General features: G+C 43.5%; 2 protein-coding genes across 2 annotated transcripts in view; one reads left to right on the top strand and one right to left on the bottom strand.

Moving 5' to 3' along the window:
• COG4 (component of oligomeric golgi complex 4) overlaps positions 1–23,938 on the top strand; it is a 371,279-nt gene that overhangs the window by 149,315 nt on the left and 198,026 nt on the right. The gene's annotated exons all lie outside the window — the stretch shown is intronic.
• Positions 1,662–23,938, bottom strand: RFWD3 (ring finger and WD repeat domain 3). The gene is made up of 13 exons (XM_082062961.1): positions 23,499–23,938; positions 20,913–21,276; positions 19,312–19,553; positions 17,501–17,589; positions 17,204–17,401; positions 14,872–14,963; positions 12,613–12,727; positions 7,361–7,589; positions 6,021–6,171; positions 5,231–5,407; positions 4,456–4,670; positions 3,976–4,193; positions 1,662–3,336 (listed from the first exon to the last, which is right to left on the bottom strand). The coding sequence occupies exons 2-13, from the start codon at positions 21,272–21,274 to the stop codon at positions 3,193–3,195; spliced, it is 2,232 nt and encodes a 743-aa protein (XP_081919087.1). The 5' UTR covers positions 21,275–21,276; positions 23,499–23,938; the 3' UTR covers positions 1,662–3,192.

Here is a 23,938-nt window from a genome sequence, read left to right as displayed (position 1 = left end):
TCATCTACGTTAGCAGAAAAATCTTGCCACCTCTCTTTGCAAATCAAAAAGGAGAACTAAGTGAAATCCTACAGGGAGGCTCTGGCTACCTCAGCATAACAAAGTTCAGCTTAAGCTGCTTGTTTCATTTGCTGCATTACCTGGTTTTAATCCAATTTGGTTCGGGGGAACATAAAATAGCCGCTTTTCTGCCCTCCAGGAAGCAGCCAGCACAGCCAGAGCCAAGTGACGCGCTGGCAGGTCCTGCCTTGCACACCAAGCTGTGCTCATGTCTTTGCTCAAACATTTTTAGCACTACCTTTTGTGATCTGCAACATTTTTTATTAGGTTTGTTGAAGTCTCACCCCCGAGTCATTACAAACCCTGCCAGCCCCCAAGACCTCCACGGGGAGCAGTGAGGGTTGCCCTGGCTGGATTGTGTTTGGCCCCTGGGTTTCCTGCCAAGCTGCCACTGCAGCCAGTGATGGCCAACACGGTGCTGTTCCTCAGGCCTGCTTTTATAAGAATTAAAATTAGGAAAGGTGTTCCCTCACAACAGGCTGGAAAAAAAATATTTAAAAATGCCTGTGCACATCTAAGAGCAAGACCTTGTCTGCAGGAGCCACAGCACTGCCCAGCTTTACCTATCACCTCACATCAGATTTACTACAGGAACTGCCAAGGGGCCGCCCTGCTCCACGATAACAAAATCTTCCCAGAGACAGAGGCAAAAATAGCCACATCATGGCTTATTGCCTAAAACACCAGCGAAACAGCTCAGCCTCTAAGAACAGCTACCCTGCACAGTGCAGAGACATGGATTTTAATTCCTTCCATCCCAGAATCTGCCCTTTTGACTCCAGGCAGAGATGAGCAAATATTTCATTAACACATTTGACCTTTTATCAGCCCTGATGCTGATGGCTTTCTGCACACAATGTAGGTGCTCTTTCCCAGAGCCTGTACCAAACCTGTGACTAGGACAGTATGACAAGGTTCTTCACATTTCAAATCTTTGAAAATTTTCTTAAAATCTGACTTTGAAAACAAAGAATATGCAAGTATCATCTTCCATTATTATTTTAATAGCCTTTAACTTTGTACCTCTATTCCTGTAGGGTGGTATAAAGTAGAAAACAAGTGCTACCTAGGAAACGAAAAGCTAAGGGGTCTTTTAATTCCTTTTCCTATGTTTAAAGTTTTCCAAATTTCTTGTGGGGAATAAAGAGTTGGAGTTGACTGAGCATAAACGATGCCCCAAAATGATGAGAACAAGCAGCTCATTGCACTGAGTTGGCAGAGAAGAGCCTACTCCTTCTGGTTTTAGCTGGTGTTACCAGAGACCTTCTCACGGTGTTAAGCTTTGTTCCTGATCATTGCTGAAATGCCAAAAGGTCTCACACCAGTGAGTTTATTCCCAGTTAAAAGGATGTCCCAGGTGCATGGCCTGACCATGCTCAACCCTGTCCTTTCCTCTCACCTGGTCAGAGCAGCGTGGCTCAGTGAGGACCCGCTCACTAAAAGCCTCCACTATTTTAGTCTGAAGCTCAGCATGACTTGGAAGTACTACAAAGCATGAGAAACCTTACCTGCATACGTGGATGCCTGCTTATGTTCACAAGACATGCAGTGTACACTGCTGAGATGTATTTTTAAAGAACAGCAGCACCAGTTATATTTGGTAACTATAAACGCTTTATTTTTTACGGTATATAAAAATATAGCAACAAAATACTATACAGAAATATATAAACTTAAGAAGAGATCTTCGCAATCTCATTTAAGAGGTAAAACAAACAGGATCATACTGTGCAAGCCCCAGACTTCAGAAAATAAAATTGTTCTGGCAGTTTAAGAGGTGGCACTCTGAATCCCTACAGGACAGAAGCTGCGTTCCACAGCCAGAGGTGAGCCGAGGGATGCTTTTCCAGCCCAGGGAACTGATCTTGCAGCTTCCAACATCCTTGCAAGTTTGCTTTCATTAAACATAAAATGAAATCAAAGTCCTGTTTCATGATCTGACCTGGAGATAAACGTTCTCGCACCCCTTAGCATTTTTATGGTAAGGGTGCTCAGCGTCCACCAGGCCAGCGCACATCCCCCGAGCTGTGATCCCACCCCAGGGGCTCAGATTGACATAAACCAGCAAGCCTGCAGCATGCTTCCACACAAATACAACTGGAAGTGAGCTGTGACTGGCCGGTGAGCTGGCAACTATGATTCAAGGAAGGCAAAAGGTCAGTGAAAGCACGCTGATGAAATCCCTGAGCTTCCATCAGCTCCTCAAAGGTATTGGGGGGAAACAAAACCAAAACAAAACCCCAACCCGCAAAAGCAGCCAGTGTTCTTTACCAAGGTACTGGCTGTTTCAGTCCATTGCTGTCTTTAAAGGACACCAGGTATTGCAGCAGCAAACAGGACAAGAATCATCTCCACCCTCTTTACCTGTACTTCTCCAGTACTAGAGTTTCATTTTCCACAATCAACTGTCCAAGTTTGCTTGTGGGTAAAGCAGGGAAGGGAGAAGGGGAAGGAAATGGGGAATTAAGGAATTACAGTGCAAAGTATATGCTCGTGGAAAAAAAAATATAAAAGTTCTCTGTAGATTTTCCAAGCCTGTTCTCTCCATGGCCACAAAACAGTGTTTGTTATCATCAGGGAATAACTGCCAACTGACCTTAGACCTTCAAAAGAACACAGGAGTATGTTCCCTAAAGCAGTGAACTTGCTTTTACACTGAGTATCAACCATGCCAGCATTGCCACCTTTTCATCATCCAGCAATCACAGCAGGACTCCAGGAGAAAGTGCAGTGGGAGTCTTAGGTCTTCAAGTTCCTCTAATTTTGTTGATTCATAGAAGAGATTTGCAAGTCCCTGTGCTGTATTCACACTGGAAAAAAAGTGCAGCAACACATGCTGGAGACAATCCAAGAATTATTGCTGTGCTGAGGCAGCTTGCGGAGTTTGACTGAAGAAAACTGACCAAAGAAGAAATAAAGGGCAGACCTAATAAAGGAAGATGGAGAAAGAAGGGAATTGCTCCAGGCACCAGCACATCCCAGCTCCCGATAGTTCCAGGAAGGTGCTGGAGTGGTTCCCACCTCCTGGGAGCAGCATGTGCAAGACAGCAGAGCCTGGGACTGAGCAGTTGTACAGGGTTAATCAGCAGCATCTTTGGAAAGTCTCTCTGTGGCAGGCACAGGGACTGCTCTTCACTGCCACTTGTAGATCTTCACCATCTTCTCCGTCAGAGTCGCCAGGAGGTGGGTTTGGTTCACTTCTAAAGGGCAGATATCCAGCACAGGCAGGTCGGCCTGCAGCTTCTGCAGCAAGGAGCCACTTCCAGCATCCCAGAGCTGTGGGACAGACAAGGTCACAGACTGCAGGTTTCTCCCCTCCCATCCAAACCAGCTTCCTCTCTCTAGAGAAAAGACCTTCCTCGAGTTACTTACAGGACCCTTTCCCTGCTTTCCCATCCTGCCGGGGTGGTCTTTGACTCACAGCATGATGTCACCCCAACTGCCCTCTTCTCAGACCCTGACTCATGAGCTCTCACACAGCCTCTTGTCCATCCTCTGCATCTGAGCTGCTTTTTCATACAAAGGGCAACCCTTCTGCTCATCTTCCCTGTAATTCCTAAAGAGCCTGTGTCCATCCCGTACAGCATGTATCATCATCAGCTCTCCCAGCAAGCCTGTTGCACCACTTGCAGTGCCCAGTTGTGCCAGTGTGCTCAACTGCATTCCTGTGGTGGACAACAGGATTGCTGCCCATGTTCCTGCCAATGGACGTGGACCACAGGCCTTGACTAATATTGAGTGTTCCATGCTATCAAAGTTACACCTGCTCTAGCAAGTACAATGGGCCAACCTGCACAGGGTAATGTGCGTTACAAGACAATTCCCACCAAAACACACTGATGCTGTGACTGATAAGGTTTCTAGCTGAAGAATTACAACAAAACCCTCCACCACACAGAAAGGAATGAGAGATACCAGGGCAGAGTTGGATGCCTCATCACCAGCACACACAAAGACACTGCCGTCGTCCTCCGGGCTCTGAAAAATGGCATTCTTGGTCAGCAGCTTGCAGGTGGACCCAGCACTGAAGGTCTGAACCGGGTTAGAAGAACACACCACATCTTCAGAGGCCTCTGTCAGTGGGCTGCAAGTCAGTTCCATCATCACACAACGCACACACGGATTATTTTTACCTGCATGGCAGAAAATAAAAAAAGGTAACCTTTGGAAAATTTAATCACAAACAAGTTTTGACTGTAGGAACACAAGCAACACCACCCTGCAGCTGCCTTCTTTTGCCCTCACCCAACTCTTATCCGCGTGCAGATGCTGCTCTGGCTAGGGCAAGTACTACATTTTTGCTGTGCCCTCAGCACCAAAGCTGCTGTTGAACTCAACAAACAGGCAGCCAGAGTGGCACCAAAAAGCACGTTGCAGATGCACGCTGTTACGTACTAGGCCTGTACGTCGCAAGGCAGTGCCGAGTGTTGATCTCCGTTTGAATGTCAATGCATCCTCCAGGTTCCAGTGGCAGGTGATGAGGCCGGTAGGAGTTGCCAGCTTTCTGTTCCCAAAAGCAGGCACCTTCTAAGGTCCCAGCTAATATTCCACCATAGGGCAGTGATGCTGAAGCCATCCGGGGCAGATAGGACAGCGATACCATGGGGCACCTGGAAGTATGATTGGCAGGAGTCAGCACAGGCATTCTGCCTCAACACTTCTGAGCTGCAGTCTCTCCAGCCACATCGCAAAGAGAGGGGCTAAGCAGCCTACAAAATGGTCCTTCAAGCAAGGAACCTCAATGGGTTTGTCAAAAATAAATGAAATTCAACTTAACTACTGAGCTTCTGTTTTAAAGGAGCATCAGACAGCACAGATCAGATGTGTATAAATCAGCATTTGATTCCCTGAGTAAGAGAGATGCCAGCATTGCACACCTCTTTGTAATTTGTGCTTTAAATACTAAACCCAACTCCACTCGTGGTGGTCCATTTCTGCTCACTGTGTGCCTTAAAAAGGCACAGGGGCCAAGCACTCATACTAAGTTACAGATCTACCATGCAGACATGAGAGACTTCTCATATCTATGCTACATTTGAATTTTTGAAGAACAGATTCACATAAAACAATTTCAACTACTACAATTGCTGTGTGATTTATGGAAGAAGCTACGTTTAGCTTAATGTACATTAGTGAAGTTGAGAGGAATGAAAAAATCCTTATGCCATACCTGGACTTCTGAGGGACTAGTTCTTGGACGTGAGAGTTCGTGTCTCTCAAATCATATATCATGATAGAACCATTGACCAATCCAGCATAGATGTAGTTTGTATCGTCAAGACACCAGCAGCAGCTCCAGACAGGACGGCCAGCATTGTACGTCTGCACCACAGTATTTGTTGCTAAGCTGCAGAAGAAAAGCAAAGTGTTGGCCCATTGTACAAGCATCTACTGATGAGAAAATAGCATAATTAAGGTAAGCAGATATAGCTTTTTAAAGTCTTTAAACAGAAGCATCTCTCTAGACTGAATTTTGAATTAATTCCTCCTTTACTCCAGTCACAAATTTGGAAAATCTAGACAGAATAATCACTTGGATATTGTCAAGTGCTTTATAATCCTTCCAGGCCAATGCTTCCTTTTCCAGATTGATCTTTGGAGACCGGGAAAGGAAATCTCAGAGCAGGGGCTCAGCTGCCTTACTGGAAAGAGAAAGCTAAGTTACTTTTCCAGAAACAATTAGGAGAAGTGACTCTGGTGGAATCTTGTAATATCGCATATTCCCGAGATCACAGGGTTCACCTCTCCAGATTACATCTCTCATTATTTATTTACCTCTTTTTACATGAGAGGAACAGTGCTTACACCTCAAAAGAATCCAGTTTAAGCAAGAGTGAGACAGTGACTGGGGTAAAGACAGTGAAAAGCATATTTGTAGTGTTAATTCTTTAGAAGCTCAATTTGTGTAAGGAAGAATAGAGTAGTACACAGAGAGGTGCAACCCAAACCAGCAGGCTCACCTGGTGAGTTTGAGAGTGTTGTCCAGAGCAGCAGAGAGCAGCAAGCCATCTGCTCGGCTGCCAAAAGCCAGTCCCCGAATCTGTTTGCTATGGATGGGGATGTACTGACTGCTCTTCAGGTTGGCCACGCTCATCATCTTAACACCACAACCTGTCACAGGAGGAGGATAAAGCAGGTTATCATGAAGCAGCATACACACAGAACTAGCAGTTTTATGCCAGAGCTACAGTGTCGGTACTGAAGCCTGTGGTGGGACGCACACATAAAAGTTCTTTCCAGTTCTGGGTAAGAACAGCCACAAAACATTCTTTAGTTCAAATGGCAACAGGGCTGCATCCCTAAAGATCCCAGCCAGCAAGAGAAAATTCAATATCGGTGTTACAATTCTTGTTACAAAGGCCTACTGCTCTTTAGCCACTTTCTTCAAAGACATTCTTGCCTAGATAAAAACACACACAGTAGGATTACATGGCTATTTAAGAGAACAAGTGTCACTGCAAAGAACGCTTACAGGTGAACTTGACCTGTGTGCTACACATCACCACAAAGCCTCTATTCAGAGATTCATTCCCCAGCTCCACAAGCCAGAAAAATAAGGTCATTTGAATGCAGAAAACAATTTTGTTATGCCCAGACAAGGCATATTAATCTCCAAACCATTAACCAAATAAAGTTTCATCATTTAGAAAACATTGAAGTACTCTGCAAATAAACTCTCTCAGATTCCTGATGCTACATGTGTTTCAGTGAAAAAGTAAGTTGGTGCTGGTCCAGATGTCAGGTCACTTGTGCCTGACAGTAAGTGAGACAGAAAAAAGGCTGCCCAGGACTTCTTGGGGAAACAGTGCTCCTGTCATTCATATTAGAAGGTATTTGCCCTCCCCACCTCCTCCTTTTAAGAGTACTGACAATTCAGCTGCGTGTGGATCAATCCACCTCCAATGTGGAGAGCAATGTTTCTCACTCAAGCACTGGAAGCTTCACTGTGTGCCCTAGTGCACTGGCCCCTTGTTCTTTCAGAAGAACCACCTTTTTGCACAGGGTCATCTTCACTGAGGAATACCAGAAACACCTTTTACATTCTTGTGGATGGGGCAGTTTGCAACAGAAGAGCCAGAGACCCTCTGCTAGGACTCTGCCCTAGAAGTGATGGGGGAAAACAAGCTACTTCACTAGCCAGAAGTTCCCAATGCAGAGGCCAGATGAACCACAGGGAGCCTTACGAGTATTCCTAGTTTACAGGGTACATACAGAAGTCAAGCAAGAAAAGGAGGAAGCCAAGTAGAAAACATATTTAACTTCCACCTATGAACTCCCAAATCTTGACTTGCTTAATTACCAGGAATAAAAGTAGATTGTGGAGAAGGCTGTGATACCACGAGACAACTCAGCGAGTCACAGTATGCCATTACTCTGCAGTTCCCAGTCGGAGACACTACAAAAACCTTCTCCAAGTGGTACTTGCGTTGGCTTTGGCTGGAGGGGAGGTTGCCTGGCGGGCAGGTGCGGGAGCTGCCAGGTTGCTGAGAAGAACTTGCGTTGTGCTGGGCCACCAGAGCCTTCAGCTCCTGCAAAGAAAAAGACCCAACAGAGCTTTAATATGTCACTGGCGATGTTAACCTTCTGTGCCATCTGTTCCAGATGCTCCAATTGTACTTGCTCTCACATAAAAAGAGAAAATATGGTCCCATTTCCATGCTGTTCCTGAAATGCTGAATTTCCAAGTCCACCGATTATGACAGCGAGCAACAAAAGCCTTCAAAAGGCTATGCAAGTTCTGGCAGAATGTACTCAAAGTCTGTTATTGTATGTATTAGACCCTGTGAATGAGAGGGCTCTTGGGCAACACAAAAAAGCCAATAACAATTATTACCAGATCAATGCTGTTTAGAAGAGAATGAACTGCCAAGTATTACATGCAGCTAAACCACAAGAGACAGTCAATTAGAACCATTTTCCAGAATTTCCAGAATACCCCATAAAAAAAATAAAAGCCCAAGTTTCAACACAAAGGGTGTTGCAGGAAACAAGTCAGTCTATTTAATGAAGATGACCCTGTTCTTGTAAACCCTGAGCAGCAAATTCCAGGAACAAGACAACTCTCAAGAGCTCCAGCCCTGTTTTCTACCACCGCCTCCCCCCACCTCAACTGATGAATGTTCAAGGATGCTCAGCAGAGACACAGCCAAGGACAGCTTCCATCAGCAACAAAGCATTCCTAAAATTCCTCTTTCCGCAGAGATCATCAAGGGTGAGGTGGGCATGCGAGTACTGGCACTGGCATATTGTGACTCAACTAAAAATGCCCCTCAAAAAAGCATGTTGACCAACTTGTTGTAATCCAAGGGCAAAACTGGACAGTACAGAACCCCAGGGATATGAGGGGATGTAATAAAGAAAATTGCTACTTGCTTTCTGTTGTCTGAGCAACATGGATTATGCTTCAAATACTATGTAATTTTTAAACAATTAAGGCCCACAAGAGTGATGTGAATATATTAGTAGACTGCAAGCTAGCTTCAATATTGAACCAGTCACTACCACTTCACTCATGTCTAAGCAAAAGCAGCAGTTCTCAAAGAGGCAAGATCAAAGATCAAGCTCCACATTAATAGTTATCAGTAAGACCTATAACATTTGGAAACCGCTCAAGAGGAGAGCCATTCTGTTATTTTACAGAGGTCTGATCTGCTTTGCATCAAGCTCATTGCAAATTCCCCAAGGGAACAAAAGTCAAAGCTGAAGACTCAAGATGATCCCATTAGAGCAAGCAAAGACAAAACAGCTTGGGGAGGAAAAAGGTGTAGGGGTGTGCCAGGACACTTACAATGTAGCTTCAGCCTTAGAGTAAGCAGTCAGTGAAATCACAGATAACTTGGAAGAAAATGTATTTTAATAAAAGACTTAATAAACTCATTATTTCTAAAAGGCAGAAGGTTACCACCACCACTGGGGATCAAAAACCAAAATTATTTGTTGCTCTGGGGAGTTTACAAAGCTCTCCTCATCACCTGCACTCCACATTCAACTTTTACACAACTTATTAAAAAGGGAAACCAGGCAATTAAAACCACAAGGACTATTAGTACGATGCTTACATTTAAACACAATGGACAAACCCAGCAGAATCAGCAAGTCTTACTGGAGACGTGCTACCAAGGTGATTAAAAATGTTGCACTGCAGAACAAATTCCACTAATTGCGCTCCAAAGAACATTCTTCTGGTAATGCAGGCCTGTACCTTCCTTTGAGATGCTCTGCAGAGTTTTTCTGATGCCTGGTGTTGACTCAGGGCCTCGAGGGCACACTCATCTCTCTGCATACACTACGGCCACCTCCTGGATTTCAGCTTGAATGAACACAGGTTGGGGAAAGAGGATATACAGAAGTCTTCCTGAGGCGCACGCATGCGAAATCAAAGGAGGAGAGCAGCATGAAAAAGAAAGCAAAGCAACCAGCTACAGGAAATTCAGAATAGTTTTCTTTTGAGTATTAGGTTACAGTCTTAATAGCTAATATGAGGTTTTAAAGACAAATGAGGTTATCAGATGACTGTCACTCTCTGGCTGCGCTCCTGCACAACGCAGCCCCAGCTCTGCAGTTAACGGAGATCAACACAGGACTGTGCAACCTGGAGCTGTGGTGCAGCACTTGCAGGCTTTCCACTTTCCTTTGACTGAATTGGAACCTGAAGCAAAGGGCCACAGAGCATTTTTAATTGGCCTCACTGTAAGTAACAGCTGAATGAAATACCAGTTTGTACTTACTCCTTATGGATCTTCCCCAGAAATCAACTGGAGGTGAACACAAAGATCACAAAGATGTCAGATTTTCATGCAATAAAATCATTAGCCTAAAATTTTTCTAAAGTTGTTAGGTTCAAAAATTTTTATTGGTATTTTGCCATCCAATTCTTTTTGGATGCTCTGAAAAATCCTATTTTAAAAAAGCTTTTTCAATACCTCGAGCAATATAAACTGACCTCCGCAAGGCTCACCATTACACTTGCTTTCCCCTCCACAGCAGCATGCAACCTCCTGTCGTTTCCCTGCCAGTCCTCCCTTTCCTGCTCCATATGCCAACAGAGCTACTGTTTCCCACTGGCAAAAATGAATCTCTTACCCCAGCTGATGAGTGGTATTAATGACAGAAGCCAGAGGTGGTTTGCTTATTGTTAGCAAACTTCTATTGAAGATTTTGCCAGATTCAGGAGGAGTACAACAGTAGCTCACATCCGAGTCCCGAGTTGTTTGTGCTCCCAAAGGAAAAACTTCATGCAAAAGCAAGGCTTTGGTAGCCTTGCTTCCAAAGTGCAAGTCTGAACCTGCCCGGCAGTGCGCAGCATAAAGCTCGGCACAGCACACACTGCAGGTTTACATATAGAAAAGCTGTTGAGAGTTTTCTTCCAGAGTTTTAGTGAGCTACCCTCTCTCCCTCAATTTCACATTCCTTTCCTCGCATATTTTCATTTAGCTACACATTTAAAAACCATCCCTTTTCCAGCCTCAAACATCTTAAATACTCCAACAAAGCACAATGGACAAGATTGTTAACGCACAAGAGCACAGAAAAATGCATACAAACCTAAAAAAAGGTCATAACTAGTGACATGACTGCTGATGAGGAACAGCTCTCAAGCTCATTAGCAACAAAAAAGGGTTCACACAATGACTTTTGGGAGAAAACGGATAGCATTTGCTTTCTGTAAAGCTTCACACACCAAGCTTTGCATACAAGCAACAAGCATCATAACTATTCCCATAAAGTTCTATGCAGCTGAACTGTGCCACACTGAATGTCCCTTGGGGCGTACGGACATTTCACACATTTCATTTGTAGTCCCACAGCACTTTGTTTTCTACATTGACTTACAGCTTTGTAAGCTGGTTAAACATGTTTTATTGTTCTATTGATTGCTGAAAGGACCAAGGCAACAGGCTCAAGATGCAACAAGGCAAATTCAGATTACATATTAAGAAAAAAAAAATCTCATTGAGGATGGTCAGACGATGGGATGGGTCCAGAGAGGCTGTGTCATCTGCTTGCATACACTCAAAACCTGGTGTGACAGTGCCCTGAACAGCCCAACCCAATGCTGAAGTTATCCAAGTAAGGTCCCTTCCAACCTAAATGATTCTATGCAAGTAGTTTCTTTACTGTTCCCACTCGTAAGATAAGAAAATAGTTAGACATATATACTCAAAATACAATCAAACAACTTCAGAGACTTATTCCAGACTTCCTGCTGATTTTCTGCTCCCCAGCAAATTGCTTTATTTCAGTTTATTCTTAGTATAAACAAGCACTTTAAAATTGCTTCCAGGATTCACATTAACCACTATGGGACAGTGATGAATGCAGTATAAATGCTGAAACGGAGCTTAAAGAACACAGGGCACTTAATCTTTATAACATGCGACTTCAATTCAGTTAGACTGGATCCTTTATCATTTAACACCAAAAGAAGTGCAGGAAGATATTATGGACCTGCAGTTTTATCTTATTCATGTTTTCTTTAAGCTAAAGTTTAAAGCAGACCAATTTTCTTATTAGCTCTGATGAGCATACAGTTTCACGCAGGAACCAAGGCAAGCAATTTATAAAGCCTTATCTTACATCACACAGGAAGACTTCAGCAAAGAGGATGTTGCTTAACATACAGACATGAATAGCCAAGGCTATTAAAAAAATAATCCAGAAGTAGAGAAATGCATAAAATTGAGTTACTAGACAGTGAGAGATTAGATGTCATCTACTTCATACAACAAAAAAGTAGCAAACTGGCTATGAAACAGGCTCTTACAAAAGCTAGCACTGGTGGAACATGCCAGATAATTCACAGTTGGAAGCATCGGTAGAGTCGACAATTTATAGGAATTCTGCAAAAGCAGCTGTGATAGGTTACAAAATATCACAGTATTGCATAAGCCAGAAAGGAGGCAGTTGTTCAGCAACCAGTCATTTATATTCTGTACTTTGTATTCTAAGGGGCCAGAGGTGCCTCTTAGCAGCTCTTAGCCCATGTGTGTAGCCAACCTAATGACAGGCCAGGCCTCATGGTACCAGAAGGTGCTTAAGGACAATGTTGCCTGACCTTCATCAAAATATTAGGGTTTTTTGCTTTGTTTTTATTTTGCAAATAGCCATACCTCTTCACAAACTACTTCTCAAAAGCTCTTGACTAACTAGTGATAATAGGTCTCATTACAGGTTTACTATAGAGACTTTCAAAGCTTATTTTGTTGCAGTTAGGAGAAAGAGGAGCAGAAAAAGTTTGCTGCTGTATTACAAGGCCTTATCAGACACCACAAAACTTGCAGAGGAACCTGCAACATCAGTAGCAAAAAAACACTACTGCTAAGCTGTACTTGCAACTTCGATTAAATCTTAGAAGCATCAAAAAAAGTCAGTGTTGTCATAGACAGGAATATGCCAGCCTGGGATGTTTGGGTTACTCTTGATGATCCACCAATTGAGTTTACTATATCTTGCTGCTTATTAAAACTGAAAGCCTATCTTCTCTAAGGGAACAGGTTGAAAAGAGGTTGAAAATAAAGAGAATCCTCTGTGTATTAGTAGCATGAGACTCACCTGAACTTGCTTGCGGAGTTTGCTGCATTCGTCTGTCAAAACCTGCAGCTGGAGACGGCTCTGTGCGGATTCCAGCTCTGCCTGTCTCCGCAACATTTGCTCCTTTTCTAAAGAGCTGGAGGAATGAGAGAAAAGCAAATCTTAGGACTATGTATTAGCTAAGAGGCTTCTCTGGGCTGCCTGCTCCTATACCCAGGCTTCATCCCAACACTGGTCCTGTTCAGGTAAATGCAAAAGTAACGGAAAATCTGGTACCACACTTGTCCAGTACATTTACCTCAGGATGTTCTTGGTTATGCAATTGTACTGAATGACTCACTCAAGTATTGTTCCATAGAAACAACAGCCTTTCTCCTCACCCTCTCCAAATGTGCTAATCTAGTAGAGGACAGTGAAAGAGAAATCAGGTTCTTTTCCTACAGAAACAGTTTAGTAAATTCTATACCATCCATGTTCATATAATATACCATGTCAGTAATACAGCAAGTCATAACACAAGATCTTCAAGCTTGTTCCTACTACCAGTAACTGATTTTGTATTTCAGGAAAATATAGCTGTATCAGACAGACAGAGTCTCTGTGAATGCCATACTTACCACCTCACCTTGAGCCTAAAGGTGGATACACACAATTTAGCAGCAGCAATTTTGATAATATACTTCAATACTTCTCTCTTTCATATGTGCTTTACATATGAAGGAATAGTTAAAGAGGGGAAAAAAACAACAGTATTCTTTAAAATTATCAGCACATTTGGTCTATGATGTCGACCAGTGCATTCTGCACTTCAAAAGCTACAATATTGCATTATTTCAGTAGTTCGGGTGCAGGGAGATCTAGCTTGTCGAAGTACCTTCTTAATATGAAGACCTATCCTCGCATGTTCACCAAGCACAAAATTCTGTCATTTCCCTATAGCTTGTTCATGCAATTTTTTTATTTTTCTGCAGAAGAAACAGGTGAAATGCTCTATTTAACAGTTGCAAACACATTCTTTACACAAGTACCCAGAGCCTGAAGGCTGGCTTTTTTGGATGTGAAAAACAAACGCCATGATCTTATACCTAATTCAAGGCTATGTGCAAATAATATTGATGTATACATCAGTGTTGACATTTGTCCTCCACTTGTGGCTGTGTGCCACAGAGCAGCCGCTGCCAGCAGCTCCACCGGACTGACAAGCAGTCACTGCTGTCTGCCTCACAATGAGAACAGGAGGCAGAGGAGGTGCAGGGCAAGCGGGTAAGGGCTGCAGCAAGATTCTAAGACAAGCAGCAGTTGGACAACTACCTCTCCATGAGAGATAACAAGGTTTAAACACCCAAATACCTTCTATGCTTTTGAAAAACAAACTAACTTATTTATTGTTTGTTTTGTATTATCAATCCAGTAAAAGAAGCACGGCCCTTCTAAAGGTACGGTTCGAACACCATCCTGCAGTGGCAATCTGGACAGAAGATTTTTCTCTTCATGAGTTACTCCTCAATCATTTCCAATTAATAATTACCCACATAGCAAGGTTTGTCTTGAAAGACTGCATTAAAAGAACAGCAGCATATTTAGAGATACGTGAAGAAGACCCCAATTAAATTCTATTCACTACAAGATTCAGGAGAACTCTGGTATCTGCAGATTTCATTTCAGAATAGTATCTTTGACAGCATCTTACTGAAAAGAAATTAGTCCCCATTTTCATACCTGCTTTTCCTTTGTTCAATAAAAAGTCTACATTTAAGTTGGAGAGGGAAGTAGAGTCATAGTAATGCTTGCTGACCTTTTATAAGTACAGCTACATGAAGAGTTTGACAAAGCAAGATGGAAAGTGATTCATATGAGAGATTACTGTGTTTAATGCATGCAGAAAAGATGACAGAAAAGGTCAGCTATTCACCTCCCTTGCATTTCTAACCATGCCTTGCTTTCTTATCTAATGATTAATTAGCAATATACAGCTTTCTGGCAACAACTCTGCATGTTCTCATGTGATGAGATTTCAGGATACAGCCCAAGACAGCTTTTGCTATTTCAGTGCTGCAAAGACAAATTCAAGAATTGCATTTCAAAATAAAAATTCTCCTTCCAGGTAAGCCACATGCAAAGCCTTGGTTTTTTAAGCCAGCCATACTCACAGTAATCCCCAAGAGAATACACAAATTGCTTTAGAGAATATGGGAAATGAAAGCAAGAAGATGAAGCCCGACTGCAGCTTTCAGTGGCACACAGTCAGCAAGGGCGTATCTTTACGTGGAGACTCAGTACCTTTTCATGCGCTCCTGTTCACTGGTATCCAGCGCTTTCAAAGTGCGAGCATACAGGATCACAATATCAGAACGTTTTGCTTTCTTGTTGCACTGAAATAAAAGACAAGTTCAGTTCATTTACAAGAATTCAACTATCAAAATTACGCATCCCTACAAGTTGCTAGGTATTATTTTGAAAAACCCTTATCACTTTGAAGGGTGGAGTTGTCTGCTTGAAAACAAATCCACAATGCCACAAATCTAACACACCATATTTGCAAGACATATGGACACCAGAGCTCCAGTCATGACTACAACAGTTTAGGTTGTGTGTCCTATTGCACCGTTAATAATGCATCTCCTTGCTTTCCACTAAATTTCTGCAGCAACAGCACCATATATATAAAAATATACAAAAAATATATAAAAATGTATATATAAAAATATATATAGTTATATATATATATAACTAAGTTCCAGGGACCAAAAAAAAAAAAAAAAAAAAAAAAAAAAATCAGACAAAGGGGTGAAAAAAAATATCTAAAACAAAACACTGGCCCAACTTCTGCTTTGCAAACATCCAGACTGGGTGCTTTGAGAACCCCTGAGTATACTCACAATTCTGTTATTTACATACTATATTCCTTTGATCAAATCTTATAGGCCCAAATCCATAAAAGCATTCCAGTGTCAGTATGAAACACTGACATCACACTGATTCCAGTGATACACAGGGAGCCAGATATTTCAATAATCTTGTGCATCTAGCTGTGACCATTTAGTACTTTAGAATCACCTTAAATAGAAGGGATAACACCTCCCTGAGTTGGGACTTGGAAGAAATTATGGCACCTGCAAGCTGTTTTGCAAATGCACTTTGATCAGAAAGGAGGTGGTGAATACTCAGATCAAGTCACCTCCGCTGAACATTAAATTATTATATGCGCTTAAAGAGCAGACTTTTCTATTATTTAGTAGCATGAAGATATCACAGGCAACAGTTTCAGATCAGACAACCCCCCTTCCGTTTGTAAAGAACTGCCTTGCAGAGCAGTAAATGGCTAAGACATCTTTCCTGGCAGCCAGCAGCCATCACTGGCAGGATCAGGAATGCTGCAATTTCACAGTAACTTGCACTCAAGCCACTTAGTATACAGAGCACCACACACAGCTACCCTGTGCTATTCAATCAGAGAATGCCCATTCGCAAAGGATACCAACTGAAAATGAAGGGAAGGTGATTTAGCTGCAAGGTTCTCTCCAGAACAAGGAGTTCTCCCAGGAATTTTCAGTAATTACAGCACTGGAAGAAAAACCAGGTGCAAGTAGCCCTTATGAGTTGGTAGGGTTCAAGAAGAGAGCAGTCACAAATTTCCAGAGAGCAAAGATGCTGGGAAGGTCTCTGAGAATTCTGTCTGGGCCAGAACTGCATGAAGAAAAGCTCACACAAACTTGACAGGGATAGGAGAAATAAGGTTTGGGCCTTTGCTATGGTAACAGTGATTCTTTACGTTTAATCGCAGCGCACATCAATGGGAAGTTTATTGTTGAGAGGACAGAATGCTGCACAAAGTCAAGCAGGACTATGGAGGCTCTCAAAATGACAAAGCCAAAGAAATCCTGGGCTTCCAGGCACTGACCCAGAAAGCAGCAGAACTGAATCCTATTTACAAGGTACCATTGACCTACTTTTTGTCAACATTCCTTTCTGGAGAAAAGAAATAAGGAATAGAAGCACATCACAGAGAAGCACAGACCTAATTAAAAGAGATCAGTATTAGCCATGGAAAGAAAACTGAAAGGAGCACCTTAAAAAGCAGATCTACCCCTTGCAAATGGATATTAAAGGATGCAACTTGTTTCTTGGTTTACTCTGCAAGCTTCCTTAACAACATGCTTAAAGGCTGCAAAAGCAGACACAGTTCAAAACAGAAGATTAACTGACCAAAAACAGTTCTCAAACAGATTTATTGTCTAACAACATGTTCTTTATGCTTAGTTAATTGCTTCTAGGAATCTGTCTGCCATGCCACACTTCAGGACCACAGTGCAGTGTTCTTAAACCATTTACAGGTTTAGTGTTGGAACTCAAACTTCTGAGTCTACTGCTCAGAAATGCTTTACTTTGGGGAGAAAACCCAAGTCAGAATTCTCCCTCTTTAAAGCAGTGCTAGCTGTTCCTGGTCTAGTTATATCAAAATAATGGTGAATTTTGTTATCTCTGACAGCAGGCAAAGGTGAATTCTTCACACAACAAGTAGTTGTAACAGCTAATGGTGATTGTGACCACATCTGCAGCAGAAGCTATCTGATAGCAAGTCCCCTCCCATGCACAGAAATGTCCATTTTACCTGGGGGCACTTGGCTGCCTGTCCCTTGAGCCACCTTTCAATGCACGTGTAACCAAACAGGTGTCCACACCGCAATGCTGAGAGACGGTGGTCCCCGGCATTGGTCCACTGCTCAAAGCAGATGGTGCAGGTATCCCCTTCCTCCTCATCCAGTGGAGCAACAGGAACTGATGTCTCTGGGTTCCTTAGTGGAGTTCTCTGGAATTAAAATAAAAAAAAAACACCACACAACTTTTTTAGACAAATGCAGCACTGACCATATTTAATCTCTCTCCAAAAGCATTTAGGCCACTTTACCTTCTTTTGCTGGACTTCAGCCTCCTCTTCTTCCTGACTGCCATGTTCTGCAGAAGCTGGAGGTGGCTCTGCTTGAATCTGACTGGAAACTAAAGAGAACATTGCTTAAATTAACTGACACATAATGTGGGAAAAGGAGTTCTTCTTGACTTGGTCTGAAATCACTGGGGCAAAAGGTGAGCAGTGCAAACACGGCACAGGTTACATACAAAGCTTCAGGTCGTTGTCCTCGACACTGAAGGTCAGGTAGTCTGTGTGCAGGTCCTTCTGTTCACCAACCATAGTGCTGAAGAACTTTATGCTTTCTTTCATAGAAAGCAGTAGAATTTAAGCATATTCCATGAAAAAGGAGAGGTTTTTAAAGAAAGCAATTATTATCAGGATTTTCTGACCTGTTAGAAACAAATATATCTGCATACAGGTCTAGAGTTAGACTGATTAAAAGACAGAACCCTGCATCGTTATGCCTGAAGACAGACACTAATATGCACAAGTTATTTTGCCAAGGGATCTAAGCATGCATATTTCATGTGCCAAGAAAGCGTTTACCGTATGCTATCTGTCCGTTCACCCTGACTTAAGCAGTTTTCCAGCTGGTAGTTATCCAAAGTATCAGTTCTGCTGGGCCATATGTTTTTGTGGTGGGCCTTTGTTAGCCCTTCTGTCAAAGCATGGGCACACAGAAATGCTATGTTTGGATTACCACCACTAGCATACTAAAAAAAAAAAAAAAAAATGAGCAGAAATCACTGCCTCCCCCATCTCCTGACAAAACAAAAGAGTTATTAGTCACATTTAGTATTTGAGGCAGATATTCTCAGTGCAGTAGAGAGGTATCAGCTAACCATGGCTAATGTTAATAACATTTTCAGCCTCTCTGGCCCTGGGATGAACAGAAACTAGTGGCTTATATAAGTAAAAAAAAGACAAGGGAATTCCAGAAAACCCTACAGAGAGCATATGTTCACACAGTATTAGACAGCACTTAACAGCTTGAGCTCCTGTCACGTGTAAGACAAGCTCAGAGCAAGCAGAATGAACCTGTTCAAAAGATACCTCATAGATGTACCCTCAAAAAAAGGTGTCAAGGTGTGTCAGCCAATCAAAAACAAAACTAAGTACAGAGAGTGAAGCATAAGGATATTCCTTAGAGGCTAAAGTGAAATAAATTTTTTTTTTTTTTTTTTTTAAATCCTGTTCTTGTATTCTCTGGGCATCAGTAACCTTGACTAGCAGGTTAACTATTTGTCACTCTTACATAAACTGGGTATGTTCATCACAAACAATGTCACTGAAGTGCGTGACAGCCTGTGAACATGAGTCTGGATAAAATAAATAAAAAGTAAATAAAAAGAAAAACTCTAAACTGAAGCAGACTGAAATCCCAATCAATGAAAAAATACTGAATCAGATCCTTCTCTGAAAACCAAAAGTACTGCTGATCTTCAGAGATGTGACTTGATGTCTTCAGTAATATTTCTTGATAATATATAACAGAAGAAGCGTTCTAAGCACTAATCTCTAAACTTGAAGTTATTCTGACCATTTCCAGGATTACTTATAAGCAGCAGCCTGCACATAGCAAAAATATTGTATTTAACATTACAGTACAAATCACCCATTGCTGTTACTGCTCTTCAGAACCGCTTGCCAGAAAGCCTTGTGGTAGCAACCTGCTCCTGTCAGCTGTGGGCATAACAATCTCTTAGCACCGTCTGTTGTGAAGCTGGAAAGGATTTCCCCACTGAGTTCTGAAGGGGCAATATAAGTTTCTGAATTAAGGCTCTAGAAAGCTCAAACACAGCACAAACCTCCTGAACTAGCTGCTGGAGGTGTCTCCTGGGATGACGGTAGCAGTGGTGCCGTAGCCTCTACCGCCGCCTCCTCCTCCTCCTCAGCAGAGGAGCTGCTGTCAGAGTCGCTCACTTCTATTGTTTCATCTGAGCTGTGTTCCTGGTTATCCCTTGCAATATGTGAGGGCTCCAGACGCGGGACTGGTGCAGCAGCTGGCTCTCGGCTCCTGCTGACTTGAAAGAAACTGTACAATGCTGCCCTGAGCCCAGAAAAGCAAGAAATAAAAGTCAGTTATTTCAGGTAAGCTAAAGACTCAGAATGTTTCTCTAAGCCTGTTTGCAGTAAAATTCCTACAGTAGGAAGGTATCAAAGTTAAAGACAGACAGTCTCTGGTAGAAGGGCAATCCCAAACCTGCTCACTTCATGAACAATCAGCGGTATCATACAGCAACCATTTATCTTGCTCAGCACAAAGAAAATCTCCTTCTCATTATAAAAATGATATTGAGGGGTTTGGAGATCAGAAAAGCAAAGACTTATTGCTCACTAATAGCTGCCTATGGAACTCCTAACCAATACCTCCAACCCTAACTCAGACCTGGTTCCCAAAACCACTGGTGATATTAGATGCCCAAGGCTTGTATCAGTCTCACTCCATTCACTACTTTGTGCCTAGTTTTTCTACTTTTCCTCTTCTTCTCTACTGGAATTTCATCCCTAGATAGAAACATCCTCCCCTCTTCCCCCATCAGTTCAGTTATCATCTCAATTATCCTTCATATTCAAAAGAGACGTTTTTGGGGTTGCCTTCTAGCCCTAAGAACTACAGTGACCTTCACATGCAATCCAAGGGCAAACAGTACAGTTACGTTTAATCATCTGGGAGGAAAGGAGTTCTTGGTCATGCTGAATTTAAAGGCAATGCTCCAGTTAATTAAAATTTCACCCTTGGCATTTACAAAAGCTACAGAGATGAGAAAAAAACCAAACAAACCAGAAATGGGGATTTCTTTCTGTCTGGAGAGCATTCCCATTCATCACCCTTTAAATCCATCACAAATGGTATTAAACACAGAATTTTTATTTTCTTTGCCTGAAGGTAACAATCCTCCCTCCTACAGAAAAATATTAAGTTTTATGTTTGTGAAAGTTTCTGCAGCAATTGTCACCAGAAAACTTAATCAGGCAGTCCCAAAAAAATCAAAGGTGAAATGCAAAACAGAGCACAAGCTCCACTGAGCTAAATGCTGGCTGGAACTGCCCAGAGTCAGCGCTGCTGCAGGGAGCATCAACGGGAATCTGGCAGAGCAGAGGGAACAGTGTGAGCAGCAGCTCTGCAGGCAAGGTGGAAAGCACACACGGGCTCAGAAGTCAACACAGCCACTGCCAACATAAAAACCAGAGGGATCCACTTCACAAGGGCAAAGATCCTGCCAGAAGAGTTCAGAAAGCACTGTGCTGTTATTGAGCTTAAAAGGTTATGTGAGCTACCCAGAATTTGGCCACAACCACACACAGGGACTGAGCTGGGCTCTGTAAACCAGGAAACCAGGCAGTTTTAAACCGATGCCAGGCTTGATAAGAGCACAGCTCAGAGCCAATTTTATTTCTGCTTCACCTGGCACTGATTGTCCTCTGGGAGCCACCAATTCTCTGTTGTGTACGAGCTCGACGCACTCGTGGACGCTGCGTGGCCTGTGGCAATGGTTGATGTGGATCAAACGCCCCTTGTAGCCTTTGCAGCCCGTTGAGAGCCGAGGCAGGACCTGACTGCAGGTCAGGTTCAGCAGCTGCTTCCCTTGTTGCACCAGCGTTCGGTGTGACAACAGCGTCGTCAGCAGGAAGAACTGTAATGCTGCCTCCTCCTTCACTGAGCACTGGAGCAGCGTGAACAGAAAGCTCTGTGGGAAGTGTTCCAAGGTTCTCTACAGAGTAACCAGCCACTGGTTGGAGATCAATTTCCATCTCTTCTTGAGCCATTTCTGCAAAGAGATGAAAATAAATACTAGTTTTCTTCAAGTCTGCATTCTTCTTCTAGTCTGAAAGTGGCAAGAATCAGGTGCAACAGTCGGTGACTACAAAAGCCTTTAGAATTCAGACTTGAGAGAAAATCATCCTTTTGCAGCAGAGCTAAACCCTTTCAAGTCAATACAAGTATGTGAGCTGGCACAGCAGGCAGCAGCCTCCCAGAGTCCTTGGCTCCAAGTCTTTGTTTCACCAGCAGCGAACACCAAAGGCACATTGCAAAAATCCATGTAAGCAACCCTTCACACAAATATAGAAAGTTAGAGATTTCTTGCTGCCATCATTAACTTGCCAGTAAACTCATGTGGATCTTGGAGAACAGAGTCTGGAAATATTTGAGAGATTCTCCATGGTTAGCAGCACTTCACAAACACCCACAAATCCAGCCAGAAAAAAACTCAACAAAGCAGCACTTTGTGTGTCGCATTGCTCTCAGAAGGTAGGTTTATTTTCAAGTTTATTCAAATCAAATTCCATTACGGTAACAGATCACTCCGACCCTTACCCACCACTCAACAGGCCTTGCAGGTACTTCATATTCACCAACACCACGCAAATCCAGGAGTATCACAGAATGTTATGTGTAGCAAGTTATCTACAGCAGCAGCTTCTGTGGATCCATATTCAGCCTGAGACTAGATAAACATGAAACTGGCAGTAAAACCTCACAGGCATTATTTAAGGATGGTTGCCCTGCAAACATATTAGGTTAATGATTTCACATTACCTCCTAAACAGAAGTACTGCCTTAGGTTTGTAAGAAAAACACAGGAGGCAACAGTCTGTGCAATGGTAATTATTACACAGCTGTCAGCCACCCAATTAGAGCACTTTAGTCACCCTGTTCTACAGGTAGTCCTACAACACAAAAAAAGTTCAAAAGGATGTCATGAACGGAATAAATAAGTGTACCCTCCCATAAAAAAAATCCTTCTTTTGCAGGGTGGTATGGTTTAAAATCTGCAAGCTGCTGAAGGTCATTTACGTTCTCAAAAAACAGGCAATCATAAACCTGAAAGACTTTGGGAATTATAGACCTTTAGCATTACTTATGAGCAAAAAGCACACACCAAAGCTTACTAAACTAGGCGCTGTGCAAACAGAGCAGAGGCTGCTTTTAGGACAACGACTAACTAGAAAGTGTACACAAGAATTACTAGAGGGGAATATACAAATGCTCAAATATTTTTATAGACCTTTTCAGAAATTCTAACTCATGCAACATCTTATAATTCTGCTCCTAAATACCAATTCAGCCCCAGTTAGGCCAAAAATAGGTTTTAAATGCCACCTCCCACTAGAACAGTTGTACAGTCAAGATATAGTAATATTCAATGATCAATTACTACTTCTGTAGTGCTAAACTCACGTTCACAATTGCCACCTATAACAGACCCTTTATCTTCTGCATAAATTAATTGTGAAACTTCATAAAACAGTCACTATTGGGCATTAACTAAACCTGCACATTTGTTGATTAAAACAAATATGTTAATACTAGCATTTTCACCATTAAATCGTGGAGTCTTCCTGCAAGGGGCAAAGGGCAGCAGCTGTCCCCAGCAATCACTGGAGGAGCCCACAGATGGAAGGTCTCCATAAATAAGCTTCTTGGGCTCAGAAGAGAGAAACCAGAGCGCTGCCCCAGGACAGGGCTGCACAGAAGCCTCGGCAGCACTAAGCAGAAGCTGAATGATGAAGCACTAAGCAGCAGCTGAATGATGAAGCACAAGCCTCCCCTTGCGGAGCGTCTCCCACCCGCTGCCCAGGCACCCCGGGCCCTGCATCTGCACGAGTTGTTCACTGCACCCGCTTTAGCAGAGTTAACAAAACAAACAAAACACCACCTAAAATTAAGCACGCGTGCTCCACAAGCATGCGTTTATTTCTAGCTTTTTACAGAGCTCGCTTATTTTAACAGAGAACCGGCCACACACACGGCGCGGTACGGGGGGGATTTCTCCTCTGACAGCTGCGGGCACCCCAGGCCCTCGGGGCGCCACACCCGGCCCCCCGGAGCGCCTCGCAGCCCTCCGGCAAGGCCCGCCACCGCACAGTCCTCCCGGTCCCCGCAAGGCCGGGCCGCGGCAGGACCCCACGCCCCCCACCAGCGGCGGAGGCTCGGCCGTGGCCGCGGAGCTCGGGTAACCCAGAACCGACCCCGCCGCCCCCCGCTCACCTGCCTGCGGGCCCAACCGCCCCGCTCGAGCTCCGCGCCGCCCCGCCCCCGCCGCCCTACTGGCCAGTCACGACCTGTGTCCCCGGTTCTATTGGACGAGACGGAGCCAGGCCCGCCTTCTCATTGGCCAACTATGCCGTCCGTCTATCCGAGGGAACAGAGGGTGAAGGGGCAAAGGGAGGGGCGGTAGAGCCTGCTCTGATTGGTTAGAGCGCGATAGGGATCGCCCGCTTGATTGGGCGGCGAGACTCCCAGGGCAAGCAGGAGGCGGGGCAAACGTGGGGGAGCGCGTTTCCATTGGAGGAGCCGCCGCAGCGGCGAAATGAGCGGGAACACGAGACGATTCAAATAGGGGTGGAGGTGGGCGGGGCGTTGCCATGGCGACGGGGTCCGCTTCGCCATGAGGGAGCGGGGCTGAGCAGGAGCTGGGGCTGTCGCCT

The sequence above is a fragment of the Streptopelia decaocto genome (assembly GCF_964273445.1).
Source record: "Streptopelia decaocto genome assembly, chromosome: 11".
Classification (NCBI taxonomy): domain Eukaryota; kingdom Metazoa; phylum Chordata; class Aves; order Columbiformes; family Columbidae; genus Streptopelia; species Streptopelia decaocto.
This window is presented reverse-complemented; position numbering and strand designations above follow the sequence as displayed.